We start from the raw sequence: 22303 nt of genomic DNA, 5'->3' as shown, positions 1-22303 counted from the left end.
TATATGTATATACAGTATATGTAAAATTATAGAACACTAAAGCAATATTGCACTTCAAATATTTGAGGAATAATAAATGAATAGAATGTAATTGAGGCGGAAAAGCAGGTGAATATATTTAGGATGCAGTGAAAAGTGAAAAGATTGGAGTGCGACGCAGCGAAGGACGAATGGACGCCTTTAGTCAGGAAATGAGCGTAAATGTTGTGGAAGTTTTGTAGCAGACAAAAAGTGTGGAATGAAATGTTTTTGATGGCGTCTGGCAGGCGGTCCTCGTCTGGACGAGTCGGCAGAGCAGGCGACGTACCGCCAGTTGTCGGCTGCCGCCATGCCCCCACCTGGACCGCCGTCCTGGGCCGGCGAGGGCCAGAAGGCGGTGCCGCCTCCATCTATAGGGGGCGGGACTAACATGGCGTCCTCGGTCACCGCGCGGCAGAATCCGCCGCCATGCAGCGCCACTCCCAGCCTGAGCAGCTGCTCCACGGTGAGGACTTGTTGAGGTGTGCCTTTGCTACAGTGGACATGTTCCCTGGTCTATAAAGTCCACTGCAAGTCTCCTTCTAGTCTGTTATCCCTGGACCTTAGTCCAAATGTGGGGTTACGCTATTTCATCCAGGGCGTAGAACAGCGCCATCTGTGGTGGTGACGCAGATTTACCTGAGTCATTCCTTTGATCTTGATTGTCTTCTTCTTGGGTCTCTGGTCTCTGGTGTCTGGTGTCTGGTCTCTGGTCTCTGGTCTCGCCACAGCCCAGCAGCCCAGAAGATTACAACAGCACTACTGACAGCGACCTGAAGGTGGAGCTAACGGAGAAACTCTTCGCTTTGGACACCAAAGGCACAGTCCTGTGTCTACTGAGGTGTGTTCTACATTCTTACTAACATGCTAACTGTTATCATTTTATCCAATTTTGTAGCTACAACACTAAAAGTTGTTGATATCATTACTTAGCACTATCTTACTAACATGCTAACATTTAGCATGCTAACTGTTATCATTTTATCCAATTTTGTAGCTACAACACTAAAAGTTGTTGATATCATTACTTAGCACTATCTTACTAACATGCTAACATTTAGCATGCTAACTGTTATCATTTTATCCAATTTTGTAGCTACAACACTAAAAGTTGTTGATATCATTACTTAGCACTATCTTACTAACATGCTAACATTTAGCATGCTAACTGTTATCATTTTATCCAATTTTGTAGCTAGAACACTAAAAGTTGTTGATATCGTTATTTAGCATTGTCTTACTAACATGCTAACATTTAGCATGCTAACTGTTTTGATCCAATTTTGTAGCTATAACACTAAAAGTTGTCGATATCATTACTTGGCACTATCTTACAAACATGTTAACTTTTATCATTTTATCAAAATTTCTAGCTATGACACTAAAAGTTGTTGATATTGTTACTTGGTGTTATCGTACTAACATGCTAACTGTTATCATTTTTTCCAATTTTGTAGCTACAACAGTAAAAGTTGTCGAGCACTATCTTATTAACATGCTAACATTTAACATGCTAACTGTTATCATGTTATCCAGTTTTGTAGCTACAACACTAAAAGTTGTTGATATTGTTACTTAGCACTATCTTACTAACATGCTAACATTTAGCATGCTAACTGTATTTGATCCAATTTTGTAGCTATAACACTAAAAGTTGTCGATATCATTACTTGGCACTATCTTACAAACATGTTAACTTTTATCATTTTATCAAAATTTCTAGCCATAAAACTAAAAGTTGTTGATATTGTTACTCGGCACTATCTTACTAACATGCTAACTGTTATCATTTCATCCAGTTTTGTAGCTACAACACTAAAAGTTGTTGATATTGTTACTTAGCACTATCTTACTAACATGCTAACATTTAGCATGCTAACTGTTATTTGATCCAATTTTGTAGCTATAACACTAAAAGTTGTCTATCATTACTTGGCACTATCTTACTAACATGCTAACTTTCATCATTTTATCCAAATGTGTAGCTATAACACTAAAAGTTTTTGATATCTATACTTAGCACTATCTTACTAACATGCTAACAGTTATCATTGTATCTAATTTTGAAGCTATAACACTAAAAGTTCTTGATATTATTACTTGGCGTTACCGTACTAGTGTGCTTAGTGTTAGCATGTTAATTGTTAGCATACTAACTGCATTCAAAACCTGCAATGGCCTCCTGATCCTCAGTTAACTGGAGAAAAGTGGAAAAAAAAAATTCTAAATTGAGAAAATGTGTTCCTAGCTTGTGAAATATTTGTAGTATTTCGACTAAGATCTTCCCTGAATGTGACAAATTCTCCCTGTTCTTTGGCTATGGGGAAGTTCTGTGCTGCAATGAGTTGAATTCCACTTCCGGTTATTCTACTTCCAAGTCCTGTGGGTTGGAGTCAATCCTATTCAGATGTCAAGTCTTCAATTGAATTGTAACAATAGTGAATGTTGCACCAGGCTGAGGGACAGGTGACGATGATGCGGGTCTACGGGCAACAACATGTCGGGCTCCATCATTGATGTCCGTGAGGTTGTTACTGTAACAGCATGTCGTGTCCTTTCAGAGGGACTTGAGTGACTTTGATCTGGAGACGTTGGCTCCCTACATCCCCATGGACGGAGAAGACTTCCAGCTCAATCCCATCATCTCAGACTTTGAGGCTCTGGAAGAGGGTGTGTCCACGGGGAGCGGTGGTGGCGGCGGCAGCCTGGCTCAGTCCCAGCAGACCCCCCAGCAGAGCTTCAGCAACATTGCCAGCCTCTTCCAGCCGCTCTCCTCGCCCCCTCTGCAGCAAGGCCGCTACCGGACCCATCCCGCCGCCGCCACCACCTCCTCCTGGTCTGCGGGGGAGGACAGAGGCTGTGGTCAGGGGGAGCTGGACCCGAGGACGAGGTGCCACATGATGGGTTGCATGCAGAACCCCCCATACCAAGTGCCTGCCAGCACCCCTTTGTCTTCCATGGGGGGCATTCAGAACCTGCAGTGGCCTCCTGACCCTCTGCTGACTTACCAGCAACACGCCAACAAAGGTTACCGCATGGACTCTTTGTCAGGAGACCCGCGCCTGTCTTGCCAGCAGAACCTCCAGAGCGTCCTGCACAACCACAGGTGATGTTTCTGAGGATGTCTCGGTCCAGCAGTGATGGCGTGCAAACAGACTTTCAATGTGTGTGTGTGCAGGTCCATGGAGAACTTTGGACAAGCTTATAGAGACCTGCGTCCTCCTCGTCTAGACAACAGTGTCAAACGCTCCTTCGATCAAATGGCGGTAAGTCGCTCTGACCCTCGCCATCGGAATCTAGGGCGACTTCACCGGATCCTCGGATTAAAGTGTTGGGACACAGCCCTTCATTGATTCTTTCATCAATCATCCATCCATCCATCCATTCATTTCCTACCGCTTATTCCCTTTTGGGTCGCGGGGGGGCGCTGGTGCCTAGCTCAGCTAAAATCAGGCGGCAGGCGGTCTACACTCTGGACAAATCTCCACCTCATCGCAGGGCCAGCACAGATGGACAGACAACATTCAAACTCACATTCACACACTAGGGACCATTTAAATAAATAAATGATACATGGGTTGTACTTTTCTACCTTCAAGGTACTCAAAGTGCTTTGACACTACTTCCACATTTACACATTCACACACTGATGGAGGGAGCTGCCATGCAAGGCGCTAACCAGCACCCATCAGGAGCAAGGGTGAAGTGTCTTGCTCAGGACACAATGGACGTGACAAGGTTGGTACTAGGTGGGGATTGAACCAGGGACCCTCGGGTTGCGCACGGCCACTCTCCCACTGCGCCACGCCGTCCCTATTTAGTGTTGCCAATCAACCTATCCCCAGGTGCATGTGTTTGGAGGTGGGAGGGGCCTATCCCCAGGTGCATGTCTTTGAAAGTGGGAGGAAGCCGGAGTACCCGGAGGGAACCCACGCATTCGCGGGGAAGACATGCAAACTCCACACAGAAAGATCCCGAGCCCGGGATTGAACCCAGGACTACTCAGGACCTTGGTATTGCGAGGCAGACGCACTAACCCCTCTTCCACCGTGAAGCCCCAATCAATCAATCAATCAAAGTTTATTTATATAGCCCCTAAATTACGAGTGTCTCAAAGGGCTGCACAAGCCACAGATCTCACATCAAGGCAAGGAAAAACTCAACCCAATGGGACAATGAGAAACCTTGGTCAATCAATAAGTCAGTCCGCCCATCCTTTCATTAATCAATTAAGTATCAATTAATCAATCAATCAATTAATCCCTCCCTAAAGTAAAATCTGATGTGGCTATTGCGCCAATTTACACAAATTCAACAAATCTCGGTGGGGAATCATGAACTTTGTCCAATTCTCACAACTTTAGCCCACATTTTGGCCCACAGAATTTGCCTGTGATTGAGAAACTCCTGAAATAAACTTGTTTCTTGATTAAACCAAGCAGGAACATGTAACAATATATCAACTACTGTATACAGTTTGTTGATCAAACCACACAATTGTTTTAGTTCCTGCCGACCTCCTCCTGTTCTTGTCTGCAGCGCTAAGCCTTCTGGGTAACGTGCTATATAAAGGTGTACTCCCTACTTGACACGTATTTATCATTGAGTTATCCAGAGTAAGACTATTAAGAGCCTCTTTTATTACTTCTTGTGATTGACCTTGGTCACCTTGAACCCTTGATCCCTTGTTCTAATTGGTAGAGTCGACTTGGTACATGTGCATTGGTCAAACGTACCATTTCTTCATATGCTTGTTGATGGCACCTTCCATTGCTTCCACATGTGTCAAAGCCACCTCATACCGTGTAAGGGTCCGCCGGGTTCTTGGCATCGGCCGATATTGCAGACGCTATCATTCCAGTTTGCCTGCTAAGCCACAATGATCCATAGATTCAAGGCCTTTGGGAATCTGCCTTGATGTTTCTTGCACACGCTTCCATTCTTTGAGATCTTGAGTATACCATCGGCCAAGACTGGTTGCTCCTGAAGCTCGCAGAGTATAAAGTGGTGATTGATCATCTTTGCACGTTTAAGCACAAGGCTCCTTGACTTCTTGGTCTTAAACGTCATTCTACTCCAGTCCAAGAGAAGCTGTAATCTCTCCAACAATGATGCATCTGCATCTGTATTTGGACTGATGAGTCTAAGATCAGGCAGCACGGTGGAGAGGGGTTAGTGCGTCTGCCTCACAATACCAAGGTCCTGAGTAGTCCTGAGTTCAATCTCAGGCTCGGGATCTTTCTGTGTGGAGTTTGCATGTTCTCCCCGTGAATGCGTGGGTTCCCTCCGGGTACTCCGGCTTCCTCCCACCTCCAAAGACATGCACCTGGGGATAGGCCCCTCCCACGTCCAAACACATGCACCTGGGGATAGGCCCCTCCCACTTCCAAATACATGCACCTGGGGATAGGCTCCTCCCACCTCCAAAGACATGCACCTGGGGATAGGCACCTCCCACCTCCAAAGACATGCACCTGGGGATAGGCCCCTCCCACCTCCAAAGACATGCACCCGGGATAGGCCCCTCTCACCTCCAAAGACATGCACCTGGGGATAGGCCCCTCCCACCTCCAAATACATGCACCTGGGGATAGGCCCCTCCCACCTCCAAACACATGCACCTGTGGATAGGCCCCTCCCACCTCCAAACACATGCACCTGGGGATAGGCCCCTCCCACCTCCAAAGACATGCACCTGGGGATAGGCCCCTTCCACCTCCAAAGACATGCACCTGGGGATAGGTTGATTGGCAACACTAAATGGTCCCTAGTGTGTGAATATTGTCTATCTGTGTTGGCCCTGTGATGAGGTGGCGACTTGTCCAGGGTGTACCCCGCCTTCTGCCCGACTGCAGCTGAGATAGGCGCCAGCGCCCCCAAAAGGGACAAGCGATAGAAAATGGATGGATGGGTGGAGTGTAAAATCCTCCATGAAGGCACAAACTGGTGGTAGCTCTTCAGAAGCTCTCAATGAAACTCCTGGACTTGGTCTCTGTGCCGCTCTGATAATATTTTACAACAAGAAGTAGAGAACTGCTGGACTTGGTCTCTGTGCCGCTCTGATAATATTTTACAACAAGAAGTAGAGAACTGCTGGACTTGGTCTCTGTGCCGCTCTGATAATATTTTACAACAAGAAGTAGAGAACTGCTGCAGTTCATGTGTATTCCAACCTCCAGACTTTGCCAGTTTGTTGTATATTTTGCAGTTGTAAATCCATATCGAGTTGGCTGTAATATTGCTTGATATAGTTCTTACTTTCTCTGGTATCCACAGGAAGTTCATTGCCAATTCAATCGCAGCTTGAGGAACTGAGGCACAAACATTTGCATGATCAAGACATAAGATTAGTTGCCAGCCTTTTAGACTCCTGAGTGGTACGCCGCATCACACTGGTATGCCCGAGGCAACCTGGTGAGCCCGGTGTCCCAGCCTTTTAGACTCCTGAGTGGTACGCCGCATCACACTGGTATGCCCGAGGCCACCTGGTGAGCCCGGTGTCCCAGTTTTCTGCACCGCGGCATTTAGCAGGCCATTCTCCTGCATGGAAGAAGAGAGTCTTTGTGTGAAGATTCTAAACATGATCTGCGATGCACCGAGAAAGTGGAACAATCTCCTGCCTCCACTCAACTGTCTTAAGTCTCCACGACAACCTTTTCAAGCCTTCACATTTTTTGTAGACCTTGTGTGTGTCCACAAGTCTTGCTACTTTATGGGGTTCCTATGTTGGCACCTCAACTTGAACCCCAGCTTTGGAAGGTCTCACAGAGGTCTCAGGTTTTGCTGTCTCCCAGAGATGGTCAGAGTCTACATTCTTAAGGTGATCAAGTTCTTGCCGAGGGATGTTCAATTCCCCACTCTTACTCTGGGCAAACAACTTCTTTGTAAACTTTTGGGGTTTTCAATGAATGATCTGGCTCGCTCTCTCTTCTTCCTTAGTTTTATTCTGATTCTTCCTTAGTTTTATTCTGACCTGTCCTCTCAGCTCTTCTATCCCTGCTTCTTCATCAGGCCATGCTTTATTCCACCTGTGCTTCAAAGATTTGAACTATCTTCTCAAATCAGAAATCTTCTTCTCACGCCTGCTTGGTTGTGGTTGCAGGATGTTCTTCCAAACCCCGACACAGCCCAACCTCAACATCGCAACATCATACAAACCCTGTTTCCATATGAGTTGGGAAATTGTGTTAGATGTAAATATAAACAGAATACAATGATTGGCAAATCCTTTTCAAGCCATATTCAGTTGAATATGCTACAAAGACAACATATTTCATGTTCAAACTCATAACAATTTTTTGCAAATAATAATTAACTTAGAATTTCATGGCTGCAACACGTGCCAAAGTAGTTGGGAAAGGGCATGTTCACCACTGTGTTTCATCACCTTTTCTTTTAACAACACTCAATAAACGTTTGGGAACTGAGGAAACTAATTGTTGAAGCTTTGAAAGTGGAATTCTTTCCCATTCTTGTTTTATGTAGAGCTTCAGTCCTTCAACAGTCCGGGGTCTCTGCTGTCCTATTTTACGCTTCATAATGCACCACACATTTTCCATGGGAGAAAAGGTCTGGACTGCAGGCGGGCCAGGAAAGTACCCACACTCTTTTACTATGAAGCCACGCTCTTGTAACACGTGGCTTGGCATTGTCTTGCTGAAATAAGCAGGGGCGTCCATGATAACATTGCTTGGATGACAATATATGTTGCTCCAAAACCTGTATGGACCATTCAGCATTATTGGTGCCTTCACAGATGTGTAAGTTACCCATGCCTTGGGCACTAATACACCCCCATACCATCACACATGTGTAAGTTACCCATGCCTTGGGCACTAATACACCCCCATACCATCACACATGTGTAAGTTACCCATGCCTTGGGCACTAATACACCCCCATACCATCACACATGCTGGCTTTTACACTTTGCACCTAAAACAATCCGGATGGTTATTTTCCTCTTTGTTCTGGAGGACACCACGTCCTCTGTTTCCAAATATAATTTGAAATGTGGACTCGTCAGACCACAGAACACTTTTCCACTTTGCATTAGTCCATCTTAGATGATCTCGGACCCAGAGAAGGCGGCGGCGTTTCTGGATGTTGTTGATAAATGGCTTTCACTTTGCATAGTAGAGCTTTAACTTGCACTTACAGATGTAGCAACCAACTGTATTTAGTGACAGTGGTTTTCTGAAGTGTTCCTGAGCCCATGTGGTGATATCCTTTAGAGATTGATGTCGGTTTTTGATACAGTGCCGTGTGAGGGATGGAAGGTCACAGTCATTCAATGTTGGTTTCCGGCCATGCCGCTTACGTGGAGTAATTTCTCTAGATTCTCTGAACCTTTTGATGATATTATGGATCGTAGATGTTGAAATCCCTAAATTTCTTGCAATGTCACTTTGAGAAAGGTTGTTCTTAAACTGTTTGACTATTTGCTCACACAGTTGTGGACAAAGGGGTGTACCTCGCCCCATCCTTTCTTGTGAAAGACTGAGCATTGTTTGGGAAGCTGTTTTTATAGCCAATCATGGCACCCACCTGTTCCCAATTAGCCTGCACACCTGTGGGATGTTCCAAATAAGTGTTTGATGAGCATTCCTCAACTTTATCAGTATTTATTGCCACCTTTCCCAACTTCTTTGTCACGTGTTGCTGGCATCAAATTCTAAAGTTAATGATTATTTGCAAACAATTTATTTTTTTCAGTTTGAACATGAAATATGTTGTCTTTGTAGCATATTCAACTGAATATGGCTTGAAAAGGATCTGCCAATCATTGTATTCTGTTTATATTTACATCGAACACCATTTCCCAACTCATATGGAAACGGGGTTTGCAAATCAGGTAACCCATCACTTCCAACGTTCTCTTTGATGTACCTTTCAGAGCATTTTCCAGCATGATGCTAACATATTCCATTCATTCCAAGCTTCAGTGGCAGCCATTGGTGGCCATTTCAGCTTCTTCTTACCTCTGTCAGCCATTGGTGGCCATTTCAGCTTCTTCTTACCTCTGTCAGCCATTGGTGGCCATTTCAGCTTCTTCTTACCTCTGTCAGCCATTGGTGGCCATTTCAGCTTCTTCTTACCTCTGTCAGCCATTGGTGGCCATTTCAGCTTCTTCTTACCTCTGTCAGCCATTGGTGGCCATTTCAGCTTCTTCTTACCTCTGTCAGCCATTGGTGGCCATTTCAGCTTCTTCTTACCTCTGTCAGCCATTGGTGGCCATTTCAGCTTCTTCTTACCTCTGTCAGCCATTGGTGGCCATTTCAGCTTCTTCTTACCTCTGTCAGCCATTGGTGACCATTTCAGCTTCTTCTTACCTCTGTCAGCCATTGGTGGCCATTTCAGCTTCTTCTTACCTCTGTCAGCCATTGGTGGCCATTTCAGCTTCTTCTTACCTCTGTCAGTCATTGGTGGCCATTTCAGCTTCTTCTTACCTCTGTCAGTCATTGGTGGCCATTTCAGCTTCTTCTTACCTCTGTCAGCCATTGGTGGCCATTTCAGCTTCTTCTTACCTCTGTCAGCCATTGGTGGCCATTTCAGCTTCTTCTTACCTCTGTCAGCCATTGGTGGCCATTTCAGCTTCTTCTTACCTCTGTTAGCCATTGGTGGCCATTTCAGCTTCTTCTTACCTCTGTCAGCCATTGGTGGCCATTTCAGCTTCTTCTTACCTCTGTCAGCCATTGGTGGCCATTTCAGCTTCTTCTTACCTCTGTCAGCCATTGGTGGCCATTTCAGCTTCTTCTTACCTCTGTCAGCCATTGGTGGCCATTTCAGCTTCTTCTTACCTCTGTCAGCCATTGGTGGCCATTTCAGCTTCTTCTTACCCCTGTCAGTCATTGGTGGCCATTTCAGCTTCTTCTTACCTCTGTCAGCCATTGGTGGCCATTTCAGCTTCTTCTTACCTCTGTCAGCCATTGGTGGCCATTTCAGCTTCTTCTTACCTCTGTCAGCCATTGGTGGCCATTTCAGCTTCTTCTTACCTCTGTCAGCCATTGGTGGCCATTTCAGCTTCTTCTTACCTCTGTCAGCCATTGGTGGCCATTTCAGCTTCTTCTTACCTCTGTCAGCCATTGGTGGCCATTTCAGCTTCTTCTTACCTCTGTCAGCCATTGGTGGCCATTTCAGCTTCTTCTTACCTCTGTCAGCCATTGGTGGCCATTTCAGCTTCTTCTTACCTCTGTCAGCCATTGGTGGCCATTTCAGCTTCTTCTTACCTCTGTCAGCCATTGGTGGCCATTTCAGCTTCTTCTTACCTCTGTCAGCCATTGGTGGCCATTTCAGCTTCTTCTTACCTCTGTCAGCCATTGGTGGCCATTTCAGCTTCTTCTTACCTCTGTCAGCCATTGGTGCCCATTTCAGCTTCTTCTTACCTCTGTCAGCCATTGGTGACCATTTCAGCTTCTCCTTCCTGTCAGTAGCTTCCTCTGCGGGAGATTTACCAGAGCACTGTGGTCTGCAACCTGGCCTTGGTTGTTACTCCACTGTCTTTCCCCAGGAGGAAATTGCATGAACTGGCAGATAGGTTTCTCTCTCGCAGTAGAAATGTTCTGTGATCTCTGGACAGCTGAGCATGTCATTCTTCCCAAAAGAACTCTCCAACTCTTGATGTTTGCAAACACTCCTCCACACCAACAGATCGGACGCCATTATTCCGCTATTCCGCAATGGTGGTCTCGGATATTTCCGGTAGTCTTGGGAAGCCGTTAGATTTGGTCCATCATTATTATAGCATGTGATTAGTCATGATGAATCATGTGATTGTGTGTTTTTCAGGGTGAATGTAAGACCTCAGAAGTCATGTGGAAGAAGATGAGGAGCAACATGTCCGGTAAGAACTCTCCTGTCTCGGCAACGTCTTCATCTCCATTTTTGTTTTCTTTCATTTTCTGGAGTTGATCTTCATTCGTCTTGTCTTGTCTTCTGGTTGTGGTCCAGGCGGGCTGAAAGCAGACACCAGGACTTTGTGTTCGGGAAGTGTGCAGCAGCACAGGAAGTCTCAGTATCCAGGAAGTACGTCAGGTGAACGGGAAGTTCTTCTGCCTGTCCAGTTTGGTGACATCAAATCTTCTGTGCTGTGTGAAGGTCTTGCCAGTCGCTTACTGGGTCCGTCGTACGACTTCTGTCTGCCGGAGTTGACCCGCTACGACTGCGAGGTCAACGTACCGCTGCAGGGCCACCTGCACCTGCTGCAGGGCTGTGACCTGCTGAGAGCTCTGGACCAGAACACCTAGAAGGTCCTCATCCTGACATGGACCTCACTTGGCTGGAACGATGGACACCACTCCCACACTTGGACTGCCTTGTTTCCTCCTTCTGTAGCCGCCGTCTTGTTGTCCCCCTCACCCCAACACGGATGTGTCATGTGACCATGGGTGACCTGTAGGCCGCGAGAGGTCACAGGTCAGCAGTTTGTGACATGGTGTCAGAGGAGATGATGTTCATTCTTAACCAATACACGTAACCAAATTTTATCGTTCGCTAATACACGTTAGCTCATTTTTATTGTAAGCTGGCACACGTTAGCTCATTTCCATTGTTAGCTGATATATGTTAGCTAAATGTTATTGTTAGCTAATACACGTTAGCTAATCTCCATTGTAAGCTGATACATGTTAGCTAAATGTTATTGTTAGCTAATACACGTTAGCTAATCTCCATTGTAAGCTGATATATGTTAGCTAAGTTTTATTGTTAGCCGATATGTATTAGTTAAGTTTCATTGTTAGCTAATACACGTTAGCTAAGTTTTATTGTCAGCCAATACATATAAGCTAAGTTTCTTTGTTAGATCATACACATTAGCTCATTTTCATTGTTTGCCAATACACGTTAGCTAATTTCCCTTTTTAGCCGACATACATGATTTAATTTTCATTGTTAGCTAATGACCATTAGCTAAGTTTCATTGTTAGCCAGTACATGTCAGCTAAATGTCATCATTAGATCGTACACATTAGCTCATTTCCATTGTTCACTGACACACGCAAGCTAATTCTCATTGTTTGCTGATACACGTTAGCTAACGTCCATTGTTAACTGATACACATAAGCTCATTTTAATTGTTAGCTAATACACATGAGCTCAATTTCCATTGTTAGCTGATACACCTTAGCTCAGATTCATTGTTAGATCATACACATTCGCTAATTTTCATTGAGAGCTAATACACGTTAGCTCATTCCTATCGTAAGCTAAAACACGTTAGCTCATTTCCGTCGTTAGCTAATACTTGTCAGCTAAATTTCATTGTCAGATCATACACTTTAGCTCATTTTCATTGCTGGTCGATACATGTTAGCTAACACATGTTAGCTAAGTTTCATCGCTAGATCGTACACATTAGTTAATTGTCTTAGCTCGTAAGTCCAATTTATTTGTAGTCCAAATGAATCCTTCATGCAGTAATAACTACATCTATGCACTCAAATACCGTAATGCACTATAATACATGCATCTACTCTAATAAATCCAAGTAATCGAATACATCCATGTAATCTTATACACATATGTACTCTAATTCATGCAGGCACTCTATTATGTACTCTTAATAGCCATATGTACGCTAACACAAGTATGTACTTTGTGCATATAAGTATGTACTTTGTGCGTATAAGTATGTACTCTGTGTATATAAGTATGTACTTTGTGCATATAAGTATGTACTCTGTACACACACACACACATTCTTTAAGGACTGTTAGAACCACATTGAAAGAAATAATCATTTTAAAAAAGAGATTATAGGATCAGCAGAGTAGAGTTGAAAAAATACCATTTTTTAAATAAATGTGTTATATTACAAAATATTTTTTTTCAGATAACAAATTTACATAAAATGACTTTATTTATGTAATACAAGTTTATACTTGTAAAGGTAGTTTTGAGAAAATAAATAATCTAGAATGTCCTCATAAAATGTAAAATATTTTCATAATTCCATATTATTACTAAGACCTATAAAATGAATGTTTGTAATATTTAGTTGTTATTCTCGTACAATTACAAATTGAAAACCCCAGTAATGAAGTATTTGGTGTGGTCCAAGTACTCCTTTGTAGCATTCATGTATTCATCTGCAATATTAGCAGAGACGCAATCAAGTTATGGAGTTAGTCGTCCCGTTTAAGTCACTTTAGACATGATGTCATGATTTTATGTATACATTTATATGTATGTATTTATGTATATATATGTATGTGTGTGTATATATACATACATACATATGTATATACATATATATGTATGTATATGTGGGTGTATGTATATATATATACATACATACATATATATGTGTGTGTGTATATATACATACACACATACATACATATATATATGTATATATATATATATGTGTATGTATGTATATGTGTGTGTGTGTGTGTGTGTATATATACACACACACACATACATATATATGTATAGATGTATGTATATATATACAGTTGGGCAAAAAAGTATTTAGTCAGCCAGCGATTGTGCAAGTTCTCCCACTTAAAACGATGACAGAGGTCTGTCATTTTCATCAAAGGTACACTTCAACTGTGAGAGACGGAATGTGAAATGTGAAAAAATCCAGGAATTCACATTGTAGGAATTTTAAAGAATTTATTCGTAATTCATGGTGGAAAATAAGTATTTGGTCAAGCATTCAAAGCTCTCACTGATGGAAGGAGGTTTTGGCTCCAAATCTCAGGATACATGGCCCCATTCATTCTTTCCTTAACACGGATCAATCGTCCTGTCCCCTTAGCAGAAAAACAGCCCCAAAGCATGATGTTTCCACCCCCATGCTTCACAGTAGGTATGGTGTTCTTGGGATGCAACTCAGTATTCTTCTTCCTCCAAACACCACCAGTTGAGTTTATACCAAAAAGTTCTATTTTGGTTTCATCTGACCACATGACATTCTCCCAATCCTCTGCTGTATCATCCATGTATCCATTTTGGTATAAACTCAAGAACACCATACCTACTGTGAAGCATGGGGGTGGAAACATCATGCTTTGGGGCTGTTTTTCTGCTAAGGGGACAGGACGATTGATCCGTGTTAAGGAAAGAATGAATGGGGCCATGTATCCTGAGATTTGGAGCCAAAACCTCCTTCCATCAGTGAGATCTTTGAATGGTTGACCAAATACTTATTTTCCACCATCATTTACAAATAAATTCTTTAAAATTCCTACAATGGGAATTCCTGGATTTTTTTTTCACATTCTGTCTGTCACAGTTGAAGTGTACCTATGATGAAAATGACAGACCTCTGTCATCATTTTAAGTGGGAGAACTTGCACAATCGCTGGCTGACTAAATACTTTTTTGCCCCACTGTGTAGTACTGCCAGTTCTGTGTACAAACATGTGTAGTACTGCCAGTACTGTGTACAATCATGTGTAGTACATGTGTAGTACTGCCAGTACTGTGTACAATCATGTGTAGTACATGTGTAGTACTGCGAGTACTGTGTACAAACATGTGTAGTACTGCCAGTATTGTGTACAATCATGTGTAGTACATGTGTAGTACTGCCAGTGCTGTGTACAATCATGTGTAGTACATGTGTAGTACTGCGAGTACTGTGTACAAACATGTGTAGTACTGCCAGTACTGCGTACAATCATGTGTAGTACATGTGTAGTACTGCGAGTACTGTGTACAAACATGTGTAGTACTGCCAGTATTGTGTACAATCATGTGTATTACATGTGTAGTACTGCCAGTACTGTGTACAATCATGTGTAGTACATGTGTAGTACTGCGAGTACTGTGTACAAACATGTGTAGTACTGCCAGTACTGTGTACAATCATGTGTAGTACATGTGTAGTACTGCCAGTACTGTGTACAAACATGTGTAGTACTGCCAGTACTGTGTACACACATGTGTAGTACATGTGTAGTACTGCCAGTACTGTGTACACACATGTGTAGTACATGTGTAGTACGGCCAGTACTGTGTACAAACATGTGCAGTATTTATAAAGTATCCTACTCGTCTTGCCGTTTGCGCTTTAAAAGCCTTGTCAAGTTTTATGTAGTGTGGCAAAGCAGCTCCTTTACACGTAAACATTTACTAGTGTGTACTAGAACAACACTGACTAGTGCACACTAGACAAACACAAAGAGGTGCACACAACAACAACAACAACAACACTAACTAGTGTGTACTAGAAGAACATTTAACTGGTGCACACAACAACACTAACAAGAGCGTGCAAGACACAACACTGACTTATGTGTACTAGAACAACACTAGCTTATGTGTACTAGAACAACACTAGCTTATGTGTACTAGAACAACACTAATTAGAGCATGGTAGAAACAACACTAGTGCTCACTAGAACAACACTAACAATTGCGTACTAGAAGCAACACTAACTAATGCACATTAGGACAACACTAACTAGTGCACACTAGGACAACACTCACTAGTGCGTACTAGAACAACATTAACTAGTGCACATTAGGATGACACTAACTAGTGCACACTAGGACAACACTAACTAGTGCGTACTAGAACAACATTAACTAGTGCACATTAGGATGACACTAACTAGTGCACACTAGGACAACACTAACTAGTGCGTACTAGAACAACATTAACTAGTGCACATTAGGATGACACTAACTAGTGCACACTAGGACAACACTAACTAGTGCGTACTAGTACAACTCTAACTAGTGCTCGCTTGACAAAGACTAACAATTGCCTACTAGAAGCAACTCTAACTAGTACACTTTAGGACAACACTAACTAGTGCACACTAAAACAACAATAATGTACTAGAAACAACACTAACTAGTGAGCACTTAGACAAGACTAGTTTGTGCTCGCCAGGACAACACTAACCAGCATGTACCAGAAACAACACTAACTTGTGTGTACTAAAACAACACTAACTAGTGCATACAAGTAGTAACAGTAACTAGTGCATGCTAGAAACAACACTAACTTGTGTGTACTAAAACAACACTAACTAGTGCATACAAGTAGTAACAGTAACTAGTGCATGCTAGAAACAAGACTAACTTATCTTGTTCTAGTACTAACCAGTTAATCTCATTTCTAGTACACACTAACTAGTGCGTACTTGAAAACTTACTAGTGCGTACTAGAAACAGGACTAACTAGTGCATACTAGAAACAAGACTAAATAGTGTGTACTAGAAACAAGATTCACTAAGGCATACGAGAAAAAAGTGTAACTAGTGCCCAATAGAAAACAAGACTAACTACGGGTGTACTAGAAACAAGACTAGTGTGTACTAGAAACAAGATCACACTAATGCATACTAGAAACAAGTGTAACTAGTGCCCACTAGAAACAATTCTTACTAGGGTGTACTAGAAACAAGACTAGTGTGTACTAGAAACCAGGTCACACTAATGCATACTAGAAACAAGTGTAACTAGTGCCCACTAGAAACAATTCTTACTAGGGTGTACTAGAAACAAGACTAACCAGTGCATACTAGAAACAACACTATTTAGTGCGTACTACAAACAAGACTAATTAGTGTGTACTAGACTCAAGACTCACTAATGCATACGAGAAACAAGTGTAACTAGTGCCCACTAGAAACAAGACTAACTACAGGTGTACTAGAAAGAAGACTGACTAGTGTGTACTAGAAACAAGACTCACTAATGCATACGAGAAACAAGTGTAACTAGTGCCCCCTGGAAACAAGACTAACAACGGGTGTACTAGAAACAAGACTGACTAGTGTGTACTAGAAACAAGACTCACTAATGCGTACTACAAAACAAGTGTAACTAGTGCCCTCTAGAAACAAGACTAACTAGTGTGTACTAGAAGCAACACTAGTGCGCCCTAGAAAAAAGACTAACTAGTGTGTACTAGAAACACGTCTAACTAGTGTGTACTAGGAACGAGTGTAACTCGAGTGTACTAGAAACAATACTAACCAGTGCATACTAGAAACAAGCCTAACCAGTGCGTACTAGAAAGTAGACTATCTAGTGTGTACTATAAACTAGTGCGTACTTGAAACAAGCGTAACTGGAGTGTACTAGAAACAATACAAACTAGATTAAGAGGGTCTAGTTGCTGGTTGGTCCCAAGAGTGGATCAGTGGTGTTGTGTTCAATTGAAGTGTGTGAGATGACCACCAGGGGGCCACTGCGGGCAACCTGATGTCACGTGACGTGTGATGTCATGTGATGTCACGTGTCACGTGATGTCACGTGTCATGTGATGTCATGTGACGTCACATGATGGCACGTGTCATGTGATGTCATGTGACGTCACATGATGGCACGTGTCATGTGATGTGATGTCATGTCATGTGACGTGTGATGTCATGTGACGTCACGTGATGGCACGTGTCATGTGATGTCATGTGACGTCACGTGATGGCACGTGTCATGTGATGTCATGTGACGTCACGTGATGGCACGTGTCATGTGATGTCATGTGACGTCACGTGATGGCACGTGTCATGTGATGTCATGTGACGTGTGATGTCATGTGACGTGTGATGTCGTGTGATGTCACGTGATGGCACGTGTCATGTGATGTGATGTCATGTCATGTGACGTGTGATGTCATGTGACGTCACGTGATGGCACGTGTCATGTGATGTCATGTGACGTCACGTGATGGCACGTGTCATGTGATGTCATGTGACGTCACGTGATGGCACGTGTCATGTGATGTCATGTGACGTCACGTGATGGCACGTGTCATGTGATGTCATGTGACGTCACGTGATGGCACGTGTCATGTGATGTCATGTGACGTCACGTGATGGCACGTGTCATGTGATGTCATGTGACGTCACGTGATGGCACGTGTCATGTGATGTCATGTGACGTGTGATGTCATGTGACGTGTGATGTCGTGTGATGTCACGTGATGGCACGTGTCATGTGATGTGATGTCATGTCATGTGACGTGTGATGTCATGTGACGTCACGTGATGGCACGTGTCATGTGATGTCATGTGACGTCACGTGATGGCACGTGTCATGTGATGTCATGTGACGTCACGTGATGGCACGTGTCATGTGATGTCATGTGACGTCACGTGATGGCACCTGCCATGTGATGTCATGTGACGTGTGATGTCATGTGACGTGTGATGTCGTGTGATGTCACGTGATGGCACGTGTCATGTGATGTCATGTGCTGTCATGTGATGTCATGTGATGTCACGTGACTGCTCACTTTTCTACTTTTGTCCTTTTGAAGTTGAGTCAGAAGCTGAAGACTTGATGCTGAAAGTGTTGCGTCATCATCAATGATGTGGAGTGTTTCTGCAGGTGGAGGAAAGCAAGGAAGAGAAGAGAAGGTTATGTGATTAATATTATTATTATTATTAATAATAATAATAATAATATTTATATTATTATTATTATTATTAGAAAAATAATTAGAGTGACTGTTTTTCCTGAATGTAGAGAAAAGCTAATGCTAGTCATGCTAACTTTACGTCCTCTAGCCTTTCAACAATATCAACATTTTGTTCAAACAACTTTGCAGTTTGAAATGTTTTATTTCCACATATTTACTTGTGTTGTTGTATCTGCTGCACATTCTTATGATATATACATATATATATATATATTTATATGACAGTACATAATAATATGTACACAATCTATATTAGCTTTGTTCAGTAAGAAGTTTGTTTCCTGCACTGATCTTCTTATTAAAGTATATCAATATTCTTCTTATTAATGTGTATCATAATTCTTATTAAAGTATATCAATATTCTTCTTATTAAAGTCTATCAATATTCTTCTTATTAAAGTATATCAATATTCTTCTTATTAAAGTCTATCAATATTATTCTTATTAAAGTATATCAATATTCTTCTTATTAAAGTCTATCAATATTATTCTTATTAAAGTATAGCAATATTATTCTTATTAAAGTATATCAATATTCTTATTAAAGTATAACAGTACTCTTCTTCAAGGAGAACTGCGCTTTTTTTATTGAATCATTTCCAATCATGAGAGACAAAAACACAAATGTACTTTAGTTTTAGGATTTTGAAAACAAAAACACTTGCAAGATGAAACTAATGGAAGTCAACATTGTAGCCTTAAATACTTCTCATTGCAACCTACTTCCTGTTCCTCATTGCAACATACTTCCTGTTCCTCATTGCAACCTACTTCCTGTTCCTCATTGCAACCTACTTCCTGTTCCTCATTGTAATCTACTTCCTGTTCCTCATTGTAACATACTTATTGTTCCTCATTGCAACCTACTTCCTGTTCCTCATTGCAACCTACTTCCTGTTCCTCATTGTAATCTACTTCCTGTTCCTCATTGCAACCTACTTCCTGTTCCTCATTGTAATCTACTTCCTGTTCCTCATTGCAACATACTTCCTGTTCCTCATTGTAATCTACTTCCTGTTCCTCATTGTAACATACTTATTGTTCCTCATTGTAACATACTTCCTGTTCCTCATTGTAACATACTTCCTGTTCCTCATTGCAACCTACTTCCTGTTCCTCATTGTAACATACTTCCTGTTCCTCATTGTAACATACTTCTTGTTCCTCATTGTAACCTACTTCCTGTTCCTCATTGTAACATACTTCTTGTTCCTCATTGTAACCTACTTCCTGTTCCTCATTGTAACATACTTCTTGTTCCTCATTGTAACATACTTCCTGTTCCTCATTGTAACATACTTCTTGTTCCTCGTTGTAACCTACTTCCTGTTCCTCATTGTAATCTACTTCCTGTTCCTCATTGTAATCTACTTCCTGTTCCTCATTGTAACATACTTCCTGTTCCTCATTGTAACATACTTATTGTTCCTCATTGTAACATACTTCCTGTTCCTCAGTGTAACATACTTCTTGTTCCTCATTGTAACATACTTCCTGTTCCTCATTGTAACATACTTCTTGTTCCTCGTTGTAACCTACTTCCTGTTCCTCATTGTAATCTACTTCCTGTTCCTCATTGTAATCTACTTCCTGTTCCTCATTGTAACATACTTCCTGTTCCTCATTGTAACATACTTATTGTTCCTCATTGTAACATACTTCCTGTTCCTCATTGTAACATACTTCTTGTTCCTCATTGTAACCTACTTCCTGTTCCTCATTGTAACATACTTCTTGTTCCTCATTGTAACATACTTCCTGTTCCTCATTGTAACCTACTTCTTGTTCCTCATTGTAACCTACTTCCTGTTCCTCATTGTAATCTACTTCCTGTTCCTCATTGTAACATACTTCCTGTTCCTCATTGTAACATACTTCTTGTTCCTCATTGTAATCTACTTCCTGTTCTTCATTGTAACATACTTCCTGTTCCTCATTGTAACATACTTCCTGTTCCTCATTGTAACATACTTCTTGTTCCTCATTGTAATCTACTTCCTGTTCCTCATTGTAACATACTTCCTGTTCCTCATTGTAACATACTTCCTGTTCCTCATTGTAACATACTTCCTGTTCCTCATTGTAACATACTTCTTGTTCCTCATTGTAACATTCTTCTTGTTCCTCATTGTAACCTACTTCCTGTTCCTCATTGTAACCTACTTCCTGTTTCTCATAGCAAGCGTGTAGGTTATATGAGGCATAAATAAGCAACTGCTATGTTAAGCTAACATATTATGGTAAGAGTCATTCAAATAACTATAACATATAGAACATGCTATACCTTTACCAAACTATCTCTCACTCCTAATCCATAAATCCCATGAAATCTTCTTCCTGGATGTGGCTTCTAAACAACTCTGCCAACTCCAAAGGTATGCGCCGCTTCCTCTTGTCCTTTTCTGCTGCATATTTCACTACATCCAGCTTGTAATCTGCACTACATGATTTCAGCTTGAAATCTGCACTACATGATTTCCTTTTTTGTTCAGCCCTTCCCAGTTTTAATAAGTTACTGCCAACGATGAAATGATCCATTTTAATAGCTAGGGCAGTAGCATATAGCAGTTAGCAATCCATGACCCACAATGCACTTCTGCCATGAATTCTTATTGGTTGACGTGTGTGTGACGATTGCTGACCTTTTCTTGGCCTCTTACGTGAATGAGATAAATAATATTATTTGATATTTTACGGTAATGTGTTAATAATTTCACACATAAGTCGCTCCGGAGTATATAAGTCGCACCCCCGGCCAAACTATGAAAAAAACTGCAACTTATAGTCCGAAAAATACGGTATGAGCGCTGACGCAGATGATCTATTGTTAGCGGCGCCGTGATCACACATGTAGCTCGGTAGATAGAGCGGCCGTGCCAGCAACTTCAGGGTTGCAGGTTCGATCCCAGCTGCCGTCGTGTCCTTGGGCTGCCATGACGAGGCTATGGCGTGGTTTGTTTTCCCGGGGTGCAGATGGACCGGACCGGACGTGGCGTGAAGGTGGTGACATCTTTTGATTCATCGCTCAAGGGGTACCGGGCGGGGGGGCGCCCAAGGCGGAGGCAAAAACAACTCAGGACATGAAACACCAACTAAAAAAAACCTCACTAAACTGTGACATAAAGACGAAGCTCTTACTGTGGTGCCAAGAAGTCAAACACAACAGAGCAATGGCATGAGCACGCTGGCATGGACCGCGTAGTCTAGAGGGTGGTGTCGCCGGGCTGACTGCCTGGCGGCTGCAGGCTTAAATGGTGGTGCAGTGATTGACAGGTGCGTGAGTCCAAGCAAATCAGCTGCGTGAGTCGTGAACACATAACAGGTGAAACTGATGAGTTGTCATGGTGACAAAACAAACATGAGTGCCCAATGAGTCCAAAACCAACCAGAACATGACACTTCACCCACCTGCTCTCTGTGCCGCCCACACTGCTCGAAAAATACAACTTCAATATTGGATTTCACAATCTAAAGCACTTGGAGTCACTTGAGAAAAGCGCTATATAAATAGAATCCACTTCACTGTTTCTCAAAGTAACTTACTTCCTGTTTCTCATAGTAACTTACTTCCTGTTTCTCATAGTAACTTACTTCCTGTTTCTAATAGTAACCTTCATGTTTCTCATAGCAACCTACTTCCTGTTTCTCATTATAACCTACTTCATGTTTCTAATAGCAACCTACCTCCTGTTTCTCATAGCAACTTACCTTCATTTTCTCATTGTAACTTACTTCCTGTTTCTCATTGTAACTTACTTCCTGTTTCTCATAGCAACTTACCTTCATTTTCTCATTGTAACTTACTTCCTGTTTCTCATTGTAACTTACTTCCTGTTTCTCATAGCAACCTACTTCCTGTTTCTCATAGCAACTTACCTTCATTTTCTCATTGTA

The 22303-nt window shown here is 42.2% G+C and overlaps 1 protein-coding gene across 1 annotated transcript in view; it reads left to right on the top strand.

Moving 5' to 3' along the window:
• Window positions 1-18731, top strand: part of LOC133559752 (endothelial PAS domain-containing protein 1-like) — a 100455-nt gene extending 81724 nt beyond the window's left edge. The window contains 8 exon segments of the mRNA XM_061911820.1: window positions 267-484; window positions 750-837; window positions 840-859; window positions 2580-3124; window positions 3197-3284; window positions 10807-10861; window positions 10969-11043; window positions 11116-18731. Coding sequence (XP_061767804.1) covers window positions 267-484; window positions 750-837; window positions 840-859; window positions 2580-3124; window positions 3197-3284; window positions 10807-10861; window positions 10969-11043; window positions 11116-11264 — 1238 coding nt within the window. The 3' untranslated portion in view covers window positions 11265-18731.
• The last annotated feature ends 3572 nt before the right edge of the window (window positions 18732-22303 follow it).

Source organism: Nerophis ophidion, linkage group LG09, assembly GCF_033978795.1.
Source record: "Nerophis ophidion isolate RoL-2023_Sa linkage group LG09, RoL_Noph_v1.0, whole genome shotgun sequence".
Classification (NCBI taxonomy): Eukaryota; Metazoa; Chordata; class Actinopteri; order Syngnathiformes; family Syngnathidae; genus Nerophis; species Nerophis ophidion.
The sequence above is the reverse complement of the archived record's forward strand: the minus strand, read 5'-3'. Positions and strand labels throughout refer to the sequence as shown.